General features: G+C 41.5%; 2 protein-coding genes across 6 annotated transcripts in view; one reads left to right on the forward strand and one right to left on the reverse strand.

Moving 5' to 3' along the window:
* The window catches only part of gsap (gamma-secretase activating protein), a 304,945-nt gene that overhangs the window by 64,861 nt on the left and 228,075 nt on the right, over positions 1-12,009 (forward strand). The window lies entirely within an intron of this gene.
* LOC144507977 (tyrosine-protein phosphatase non-receptor type 12-like) overlaps positions 1-12,009 on the reverse strand; it is a 137,146-nt gene that overhangs the window by 60,473 nt on the left and 64,664 nt on the right. For all 5 annotated transcript variants that reach the window (XR_013500184.1, XM_078235621.1, XM_078235619.1 and 2 more), the window contains exons 3-6: positions 11,767-11,843; positions 6,775-6,870; positions 2,766-2,804; positions 2,106-2,177 (exon numbers count right to left, since the gene is read on the reverse strand). Coding sequence is in view for 4 of the 5 variants with exons in the window: in XM_078235621.1 (XP_078091747.1) it covers positions 2,106-2,177; positions 2,766-2,804; positions 6,775-6,870; positions 11,767-11,843 (284 nt within the window). In the remaining variant the exon portion in view is untranslated. The remainder of the gene's footprint in view (positions 1-2,105; positions 2,178-2,765; positions 2,805-6,774; positions 6,871-11,766; positions 11,844-12,009) is intronic.

Here is a 12,009-nt window from a genome sequence, read left to right on the forward strand (position 1 = left end):
GTTGCCAGATATGACTCTTGCCACTGTGACTCCATATTTGGATCAAGGCTGAAATGAGCTCTGGAGCCGAGTAGTCTGGTAGAGTCCAAACTGAACATTGGTCGGGTTATTGGTGAGTAAGTGCCACTTGCCAGTTCTCTGTTTCTACAACCTTGGTGATGATGGGTCATTGGCTGGGTTGGACTGGTTATAACTTTTCTGCAAGGAACATTCCTAGGCAATTTTCCACATCGTAGTGGTTTGCTATGGCTGAGTGATTTCAAAGGGCAGTTACATTTTGCTTCCATTGATAACGGACTGCAAATATATACAGGCCAGGCAACGACAACAAGTTTCTTTCATAGAATCCCTACAGTGCAGAAAGAGGCCATCTGGCCCATCGAGTCTGCACCGACCACAATCCCACTCAGGCCCTACCCCCATATCCCTACACATTTACCCGCTAATCCCTCTCACCTATGCATCTCAGGACACTAAGGGGCAATTTTAGCATGGCCAATCAACCTAACCCACACATCTTTGGACTGTGGGAGGAAACCGGAGCACCCGGAGGAAACCCATGCAGACACGGGGAGAATGTGCAAACTCCACACAGACAGTGACCCAAGCCGGGAATCGAACCCAGGTCCCTGGAGCTATGAAGCAGCATTGCTAACCACTGTGCTACCGTGCCGCCCACTTTCCCTAAAAGGGACACTGATAAACCAGTCGTTTTTTATACAACAATTTGACAGTTGCACAGTCATTACTGGTGACACCAACTTTTTATTAACTAATTATGTTGCTTTAAAAAAAGTTAAATTTAAATGGGATTTATATTCATGATCTCTAGATTGTAGGAGAACATAGCCTACATTCAAAATCTACAAATATATAAGATGGGAAAAACTTAATTTCGGATTCAACAACCTAATCAGGAGGAAAAATAAGTATGGCATCAGCGCATCGTTTTCCCAATTTGACATCCAATTTTGGATCAATGTTCAGAGGCTTGGACAATAACAGTTTTACTGCAGTACACTTTTGTGAATAGTGACAGAAGGCAAAATAATGCAAAGGCACTCATCTATCAATATAAAAATACCTAATATTTGTATTTACCTAGTGCAACGAGAAGCTAGTATCAACTGTTTCCATATAATACAAGTTCTCAAAAAACTATGACTTCTCCGAGGGAAAACAAAGATTAGACAATACCACGTCCTATTCTAAACTGTACCCTTAACACCTAATACAGAAATTTCAGATCATGCTTATGTGGCAATTCTCTTGAAATTCTACTTAAACAATAAACATACCTACAATGCAACTTTTAGAGATTAAAAACATATATATATAGTATATATATATTATATATATATATACACACATATAATATATATACATTTTGGTTCATGGAATGTGAGCATCGCTGATTAGGCCAGTCCATTCTTAATTGCCCTAGAGAAGGAAGCAATGTGCTGCCTACTTGAACTACTGGGCACAATTATAGGCTTAATACAAAACCACAAAAATTCAATTGCAAACAGGGTGGCTGAGGGAGCTCAATATTTCATTTAAACATGGTGACCGTTCCAAAATCCTTTGTGGGGAGGAGCGGAAGGAAACACAAATTAAAGAAAATCTGCCAGGATTCCAGCTGTGGAATATCATCCAATCTATCACTGGAAAGTGGAGATGTCAGGTGAGATCAGCACTAGGCTCAGTGCCAATGGTCAGACATCTGACTGAGATAATCACTCTACAGGTTCAGACAAGATGATCAACTATTTGGGTAGGATGACAGAGTGGCCTTTGTCCATCAAACAACACCCCACCATAATATAATTCAATCACGTATGTTATTTCCTTATGTTTTGGGGCACTGGAACATCATACAGTGAAATGCAGTAAAGTCAATATCAGATCAATCCTGATTTGTATTATTCCCCCCCTGAATTTAAAACTATCGTTCTGACACGTTGAACCTGATGGTAGCCCAAAATAAAAATAAAGGGAAGCAAATCATTTTGTCAAGGGGGAAAAGATTTATTGCCAATTAGCAAATTAAATATCATTCACACCTATTCAAAACACATCTGTCACAGAGAGCCAAAAGTACTCACACATGTAATCTGAAATTCTCCAAGACGAAGGACTGCTTCCCCATGTGACGGCCAGTAACGCTCACATTTTTTCTACAGAGAAAAATGACTCAAAATTGAGTGTACATTTATTTGTGGCATTATACAGTTTTTGATCAGCATAAAAAACAAGTTTTCCTCTCAAAAACCTAACTTGAAGTGCAACCTATTGCACATGTTGCTTGTTGCAGCATAACTATAGCTGCTTACTTCTTGATCTCTCTTCAACCAAAAGTAGTACTTAGAATGAGTGAAAATAAACAATTACACAGCAGGCTCAGTTTTAACCAGACACTTCTACTTGTGTAACCAGAGAATAGCTCCCAACAATATATCTACTTCCCCTGACTCAAACATGGAGCGAGAGAAGGTGCAGCATTGTATCCCGACAGTTTGGAAATTACGCTTACTACCCTTTTTTGTCATTTTTCAATAGCTGCAACAGGAATCTTTATGCAAATAACTTGCTTACAACCAGGCAAAACAGTCCTATAGATTGAGATCTCATAAAATTTGCTCACAAGACATGCAGGCAAGTTTCACAGAAGACACAAGACTACTGCAAAGTTAATATTCATGTGTACATTTCAAAGAAAGCCCTTAAAACAGCTAGCACATGAAAAGCAAAACAAGGAAACTTACCCTTCCCATTTCAAACTCACGGCATGCCATGACAATTATCTGAAAATAGGAAAAACTAAAGGTCAGTTAACTAGCTCAACAAGTGTAATAGATTTATAATTTGATTATAAAAACTATACAACAGATGCAAGCAGTGGTGAAAGTGTTAAGATCGCAGTTCTTTACTGTAAAAAAAAAAGGAAGGAATGGGACAGATCAAAACAGATCGCACCAGTGCAATGGTCAAGATGTCCTACTGTACTACATTGCTACATTCGTAATTTGCACCAGTTATTTGAATCGAATAACTTTCAAGTAAACCTTAAAGTCAGAAGCTAAATAAAATGGGTATTATGATATTTACTATCTGTTGCTGGCTAATTCCCAAGAACAAAGAACAGTACAGCACAGGAAACAGGCCCTTCGGCCCTCCAAGCCTGTGCCGCTCCTTGGTCCAACTAGACCAATCGTTTGTATCCCTCCATTTCCAGGCTGCTCATGTGACTATCCAGCTAAGTGTTAAACAATGTCAGCGTGCCTGCCTCCACCACCCTACTTGGGAGCGCATTCCAGGCCCCCACCACCCTCTGTCTGAGTTATACTTCGCCCCTCTCACCTTGAGCCCGTGACCTCTCGTGATCGTCACCTCCGACCTGGGAAAAAGCTTCCCACTGTTCACCCTATCTATACCCTTCATAATCTTGTACACCTCTATTAGATCTCCCCTCATTCTCCGTCTTTCCAGGGAGAACAACCCCAGTTTACCGAATCTCTCCTCATAGCTAAGACCCTCTATACCAGGCAACATCCTGGTAAACCTTCTCTGCACTATCTAACGCCTCCACGTCCTTCTGGTAGTGCGGCGACCAGAACTGGACACAGTACTCCAAATGTGGCCTAACCAGCGTTCTATACAGCTGCATCATCAGACTCCAGCTTTTATACTCTATACCCCGTCCTATAAAGGCAAGCATACCATATGCCTTCTTCACCACCTTCTCCACCTGTGTTGCCACCTTCAAGGATTTGTGGACTTGCACACCTAGGTCCCTCTGTGTTTCTATACTCCTGATGACTCTGCCATTTATTGTATAACTCCTCCCTACATTATTTCTTCCAAAATGCATCACTTCGCATTTATCCGGATTAAACTCCATCTGCCACCTCTCCGCCCAATTTTCCAGCCTATCTATATCCTGCTGTATTGCCCGACAATGCTCTTCGCTATCCGCAAGTCCAGCCATCTTCGTGTCATCCACAAACTTGCTGATTACACCAGTTACACCTTCTTCCAAATCATTTATATATAATCACAAATAGCAGAGGTCCCAGTACAGAGCCGTGCGGAACACCACTGGTCACAGACCTCCAGCTGGAAAATGACCCTTCGACCACTACCCTCTGTCTCCTATGGCCAAGCCAGTTCTCCACCCATCTAGCCACTTCTCCTTGTATCCCATGAGCCTTAACCTTCTTAACCAACCTGCCATGTGGGACTTTGTCAAATGCCTTACTGAAATCCATATAGACAACATCCACGGCCCTTCCTTCATCAACCGTTTTTGTCACTTCCTCAAAAAACTCCACCAAATTTGTAAGGCACGACCTCCCTCTTACAAAACCATGCTGTCTGTCACTAATGAGATTGTTCCGTTCTAAATGCACATACATCCTGTCTCTAAGAATCCTCTCCAACAACTTCCCTACCACGGACGTCAAGCTCACCGGCCTATAATTTCCTGGGTTATCCCTGCTACCCTTCTTAAACAACGGGACCACATTCACTATCCTCCAATCCTCAGGGACCTCACCCGTGTCCAAAGAAGCGACAAAGATTTCCGTCAGAGGCCCAGCAATTTCATCTCTCGTCTCCCTGAGCAGTCGAGGATAGATGCCATCAGGCCCTGGGGCTTTGTCAGTTTTAATGTTCCCTAAAACACCTAACACTTCCTCTCTTGTAAGGGAGATTTTCTCTAACGGGTCAACACCTCCCTCCGAGACACTCCCGGTTAACACGCCCCTCTCCTTCGTGAATACCGATGCAAAGTATTCATTTAGGATCTCCCCTATTCCCTTGGGTTCTAAGCATAATTCCCCTCCTTTGTCCCTGAGAGGTCCGATTTTCTCCCTGACAACTCTTTCGTTCCTATCGTATGAATAGAATGCCTTAGGATTCTCCTTAATCCTGCCTGCCAAGAACATCTCGTGACCTCTTTTTGCCCTTCTAACTCCCGTTTGAGTTCTTTCCTACTCTCTCTGTATTCCTCCAGAGCTCCATCTGTTTTCTGTTGCCTGGACTTAACGTACGCCTCCCGTTTCATTTTAATCAGATCCTCAATTTCCCTGGTTATCCACGGCTCTCGAATCCTACCTTTCCTTTTTACAGGCACATGCCTATCCTGCAGCCTTATCAATAGTTCCTTAAAAGACTCCCACATGCCAGACGCGGACTTACCCTCGAACATCCTCTCCCAATCAACGTCCACCAATTCCTGCCTAATCCGGCTATAGTTAGCCTTCCCCCAATTTAGCACCCTGCCCGTAGGACAGCACTCATCCTTGTCCATTATTATCCTAAAGTTAACAGAGTTGTGGTCACTATTTGCCACATGTTCCCCTACCGAAACTTTGACGACCTGACCCGGCTCATTTCCCAGAACTAGGTCCAGTATAGCCCCCTCTCTAGTCGGGCTATCTACATACTGTTCCAAAGAACCTTCCAGTACGCATTTTACAAATTCCTCCCCGTCCGGACCCCCAGCTCTAAGCACTTTCCAGTCTGTGCCAGGGAAATTAAAGTCCCCCACTACAACAACCCTATTTTTTCTGCACCTATCCAGAATCTCCTGACATATCCTTTCCTCCACTTCCCGTGGGCTGTTGGGTGGTCTGTAGTACACCCCCAGCATAGTGACCGCACCCTTCCTGTTTCTGAGTTCCACCCACAGCGACTCAGTACATGACCCCTCTAAGTTGTCTACCCTCTGCACCGCGGTAATATGCTCCTTAACTAATATCGCTACTCCCCCACCTTTTTTAGCCCCTCCTCTGTCTCGCCTAAAACACTTATACCCCGGAATATTCAGCTGCCAGTCCTGTCCTTCTTTTAACCAAGTTTCCGTCACCGCAACCACATCCAAATTCCGCATAAGCATTAAGGCCCTAAGTTCGTCTGTTTTACCCGTTACGCTCCTCGCATTGAAGCAGATGCACTCCAGACCTCCAGGCCCACTCAGGTCATCCTCCTCCAGAGTGCTCCTCTTCTTAGCTAGCCTTGCCCTGGCCTCCAGCTCAACCCCAGCCTCAGTATTTACTGACCTACTGTTTTGTTCCCCACCCCCCTGGCACACTAGTTTAAATCCTGCCGAAACACTCTAGCAAAACTCCCAGCCAGGATATTTGCTCCCTTCCAGTTAAGGTGTAACCCATCCTTTCTGTACAGTTGCCATCCTGACTTGAAGATTTCCCAGTTACCTATGAATTTAAAACCCTCCCTCTTGCACCAGTCCTTTAGCCACGCGTTCAACTGTAGAATCTCCCTGTTCCGAGCCTCACTTGCACTAGACATCGGGAGCAGTCCAGAGATTGCTACCCTGGAGGCCTTACTCCCAAAAGATGTAGCACTCTGTTCTGCCAACACACATGATTTAACAATGAAGGTGCAGTTATTCCATTCAAAAGATGACTTCTGATTCAAAGATAAAATGTCTCAGCAAATTAACAGGACATTTATCAATAATTGCAATAAAAAAGGGCAGTAGCCAGTTTGAAGTCAAATGGAATTGATCACAAGTACAAAAACAGCAAAACAAGTATCTCTTCAACACAAGACAAATTGGGCAATAGCCTCTTTTAAGTCACATATTATTGAACACAAAAGTCATGAATTAGATATAATAAAAGCAAAAATGACATGCAGTCTATTTTAAACTTTAAATTTTCAGGTCAATTTAATTCCAAGTTGAAGTAGATGCATATTTTCAATTCATTTTAAAAAGTACTAATTAAATTAAGTTCTGCCAATACTTACTACAACTTTGTATTCCCAGATCATTCTCCAAAAGTCTAGTACAGAATTTGCTAGTGGACCCTGGGTAGCAATGTAGGTTTTTGGCCCATACACTCCCTGGAAAATGACAAGAATGTACTTCATCAAAATTTTATAAAGTGATTCAAAACACTTCACTTTCTAAACTATTAAGATAAAGTTCCAAGAATACACATTCATCAATGAACAAGGTCATTGCTTTTACACATAGTTACTAAGTACACATAAGCCCAAATGAAATTCGAATCAATAGACTCTATTTACCATATCTCAAGACTTAAAATACATTTTGAATCCAAGTATTTTAACAGCTTGTCAAAAATTGGTTTGGAAGCTAATGCCAAACATTTTAACTACTTTTTGCACCCCATCTCGTCATCTTCTGTTCTCCCACTCCTCCAGGAAAATGATTTCAGCTCTTTTATCAGTGATTGGACCAAAGCGGTAAAGGATCAGAAGCCGAGTAGCCTGGTGCAGCTTTATAGCACTGTCAGCAACATCTTTCATCACTTTGCTGATGGTTAGACTGATGTGGCAATTGGCTGGCTTGGATTTGTCCTGTTTGTGTGGACGGGATATGGCTGGGCAATTTTCTACACTGCAAGACTTGATGGATTGAGTTATAAGGAGAGGCTCAGTAGACTGGGACATTTTTCTCTGGAGCGTAGGAGGCTGAGAGGTGACCTTATAGAGGTCTATAAAATAATGAGGGGCATAGACAAGGTAGATAGTCAATATCTTTTCCCAAAGGTAGGGGAGTCTAAAACTAGAGGGCATAGGTTTAAGGTGAGGGGAGAGATACAAAAGTGTCCAGAGGGGCAATTTTTTCTCACACAGGGTGGTGAGTGTCTGGAACAACTTGCCAGAGGTAGTAGTAGAGGCGGGTACAATTTTATCTTTTAGAAAGCATTTAGATAGTTACATGGGTACGATGGGTATAGAGGGCAATTAGGATTAGTTTAGGGTTTTTTTTTTAGAAAGGGAGGCATGGACAAGTTGGGCCTGTTTCCATGCTGTAAACCTCTATGGCTCTGATGATTTGAAGCACTATAAATGGTATAAACTATTGCAGATCACAAATAACTTAGTATGTCAGTGACTTTGGTTGGTCAGAGGATAGTACCAATGGTTAACTATCATATATGGAACAGAGGCTTATATAGGTTTCCCCATTTCTTCAAAGGTGGTGAGATTACTGGCTGCATCATATCTATTCATCTCTATTAACATTGGTCCGGTTTAATTTGCTTTGCTACTTCAGTGCTGACTTTCAATTAGCAACTTTCTTGCCTCCCTCTGGACTTTTAGGCCAAGTTCCACTTGTTTTAAAAGCAGAGACCAGTAGTTGCAGGAGAGTAAATTTAAAATCAGCTGCAGAAGTCCATTAAGATGAAGATTTGCCACTTAAATAATCACAGCACTACATAACTGAACAAAGTAAATTACTGGATCTCAAAGGGCTATATGTAATTCATCTGACTAGTCCAAATGGCTAATAGTTGCATCCATCCCAGCCATAGGAGCAGAAGTAGGGCATTCAGCCCATCGAGTCTGTTCCGTCATTTGATGCGATAATGACTGATCTGATATGATAATCCTCAACTCCACTTTCCCGCCTTATCCCCATAACCTTCAATTCCCTTACTGATTAAAAATCTGTCTATCTCAACCATGAACATACTTAATGATCTAGCCTCTACAGCCCTCTGCGGTAAAGATTTCCATAGATTCACTACCCTCAAGAGAAATAAATTCTCCTTATCTCAGTCTTAAATGGGCAACCCCCAAGTCTGAGATTATGCCCTCTGGTCCAGAGAAACAACCTTTCAGCACCTGTCAGATCCTCTGTGAAGCCCATATGTCTCAATAAGGTCATCTCTCATTCTTCCAAACTCCAATGAGTACAGGTCCAATCTGTTCAACCTCTCCTCAGAAAATCCCTCCATACCTAGGATCAACCGAATTAACCTTCTCTGTACTGCCTTCAATGACAATGCATCTTTCCTTAGACAAGGGAACCAAAACCATTTACAGTATTCCAAGAGTGGTCTAACTTGTGTCTTGTATAGTTTTAGCAAAACTTCCCTGTTTTTAATACTCCATTCGACCAACATTCCATTTGCCTTCGTTATTACCTGCCGAACTTGCATGCTAGTTTTTTGTGATTTATGCACAAGGACTCTAAATTCCTATGTGCTACAGCTTTCTGCAGTCTTTCTCAATGTAAATAATATTCAGCTCCTTTATTCTCCTTACCAAAGTGCATAATTTCACATTTTCCGACATGATGTTCCATCTGCTAAGTTTTATCCATTCATACAAATGGACTATATCCTTCTGTAGATTATGTGTATTCCTCACCACTCGCCTTCCCACCTATTTTTGTGCCATCTGCAAACTTGGCAATAGTACATTCACTTTCCTCATCCAAGTCATTTATATTGTAAATATTTGTGGCCCTAGCATTAATCCCTGCGGCACTCCACCAGTTACAGATCGCCTTCCTGAAAATGCCCCTCTGATCCCAACTCTCCATCTTATTAGTTAGCAAATCTTCTTTCCATGCTAATATACTATCCCAACTCCATGGGCTCTTATTTTAGTCACCTTTTGTACGTTTTCTTATTGAATGCTTTTTGGAAATCCAAGTGTATTACATCTTCTGGTTCCACTTGATCTATCCTGCTCAGTACCACCTCAAAGAATTCTAAATTTGTCAGGCATGGTTTTTCCTTTCATGAAGCCATGCTGGCTCTGCTTGATTATATTATATATTTCTAAACTCTCTGCTGTTACATCCTTTTATAATGAACTCCAACATTTCCCCAATGGCAGAAGCTAACTGGCCTGTAGTTACGTGTTTTTTGTCCCCCTCCCTTTTTGCAATGGCAGTTTTCCAATCTTCTGGAACTTTCCAAAATGTAAAGATTCTTGGAAGTTTACTACCAGTGTATCCATTATCTCTGTTGCAACTTCCTTTAATATCCTAGGATACAACCCATCAGGTCCACAGGACTCATCAGCCTTTAGCCCCATTAGTTTCCGTAGTACTTTTTCCTTCAGTAATAGTAATTGTGCTTATTTCCTTCACCCTCTATTTGTCCCTTGATTTAGTATATTTTGCAAAGTCAACAGTATGTATGGAAAACAAAACAAAAATCAGCCTTCATTGAGGGGAGGGACAAAGTCAAAAGAAATTATGGGAGACATTTCAGCTTTAACCTTTTAAACCCGGGACATACAAAATTCAGTAATGTTGCTGGTGCTGAGATCTGAAATGGGAAGAGAAACACTGGAAATATTCAGGCAGCATCTGTGGAGAAATGGGGTTCATGTTTCAGGTCAATGACCTTTCTTTGCTGTGTTCCGGTGAAAGGTCACCTGCCTGACACATTAACTCTGTTTCGTTCTCCACAGATGCTGCCTGGCCTGCTGCATATTTCCAGCTTGTCTACTTTAATTACAAAACACAATACAATTTTCACAACTAAACAAAGGAAACAGATAAGAAAGTGAATGGAATGTTGGCATTTATAGCTAAAGACACAGGATATAAAGGTAAGTAATGTTGCAGCTATACAAGGCATTGGTGAGGCCGCATCTGGAGTATTGTGCAGTTTTGGTCCCCGTATTTGAGGATTGGCATTGGAGGCAGTTCAGAGGAGATTCACTAAATTGATTTCAGAGATGAGGGGTTTGGTATATGAAGAGAGATTGAACAGTTTAGGCCGAAACTCTCTGGAATTTATGAGGGGAGATCAAATTGAGGTATTCAAGATGATAAAAGAAATGGATAAAGTAGATGTGGAGCGAATGCTTCCGCTGGTGGGGCATTTAGGACAAGAGGTGATAGTCTTAGGATAAGGGGTAGCAAATTCAAAACAGAGTTGAGGAGAAGCTACTTCTCCCAAAGGGCTGTGAATCTGTGGAATTCACTACCCCAAAGTGCAGTGGATGCTGGGACAAGGAGTAAATTGAGTTACAGATTTTTAATTGGTTGAAAGGTCATGGGGAGAAGGGAGGAAAATGAGGATGAGGAGCATATCAGTCATGATCGAAAGGTGGAGCAGACTCGATGGGCCAAATGGCCTAATTCTGCTGCTATATCTTATGAAATTATGAAGTTCATATCAAGTTTCTTCACTTTTAAAATATTTGACAAGAAATGTAGATTGAATTGATTCCCAAAAGGCATGGCTCTAAAGTGGAAAACTGTCCCACAATCATGTCTAAAAGGCAATATGAACAGTATGGGAAATTTTAAAAATCTAATCGACAAAGAGGAACATCCTTTTAAATCAAGGTGAAGACAGTTTCATGGGTAGAATGATGATCATGCTCTATCCAACTTGAGCACTTCATGCCAATATTTGGGGAAGCAAAATGTTAATTCCACTTCAGTCCTACTGTTTAAAATAAAGTTGAAGTTTATTTATCACAAGTAGGTTTACATCAACACTACAATGAAGTTACTGCGAAAATCCCCTAGTCGCCACACTCTGGTGCCTGTTCAGGTACACGGAGGGAGAATTTAGCATGGCCAATGCACCTAACCAGTACATCTTTGGACTGTGGGAGGAAACCGGAGCACCCAAAGGAAACCCACTCTGACACAGGGAGAACATGCAGACTCCACACAGTCAGTGACCCAAGCCAGGAATCGAACCCGGGTCCCTGGAGCTCCGAGGCAGCAGTGCTGACCACTGTGCCACCTTTCTTGCCTCACTGAGCACAAAATCCAAACAAAGTTACCAGTTAATTTCATCATCAATTTTCATCACGGTGAAACAAAGTTTAGTGAGAACTGTTTGCTTTTAGCAACAATCATAGGAAACAAAAGCATGCTTTAAACATGAACCATCACATGTAACAACTATGACATGCATTTATTGAAACATTGCAACTGTATCATTGTCACAATCGTAATATTTTTCCACGAAATAAAACGCTGTGTGAAGGAATGACATACATTACCTTAATAAAATTTGCGTTGATATAATCTGAATCTTGTTCTGAAATTTTCAATGCAAGTTTCACCCTGCTATGGTCAACTATAGTGAAGAAGGCAGAGAGAATAAAAAATCTTTACAAACATAAAAGTTAATACACAGCATACCATTCAAACACCACATGCATGGAAACATCATAAAATGCAAATTCAAAAAAGCTTATCCCACTGAAACTTAATCTATTCTTCTGATGAGAAAATAACATGCA

This window comes from Mustelus asterias, chromosome 19 (genome assembly GCF_964213995.1).
Source record: "Mustelus asterias chromosome 19, sMusAst1.hap1.1, whole genome shotgun sequence".
In the NCBI taxonomy this organism is placed as follows: Eukaryota; Metazoa; Chordata; class Chondrichthyes; order Carcharhiniformes; family Triakidae; genus Mustelus; species Mustelus asterias.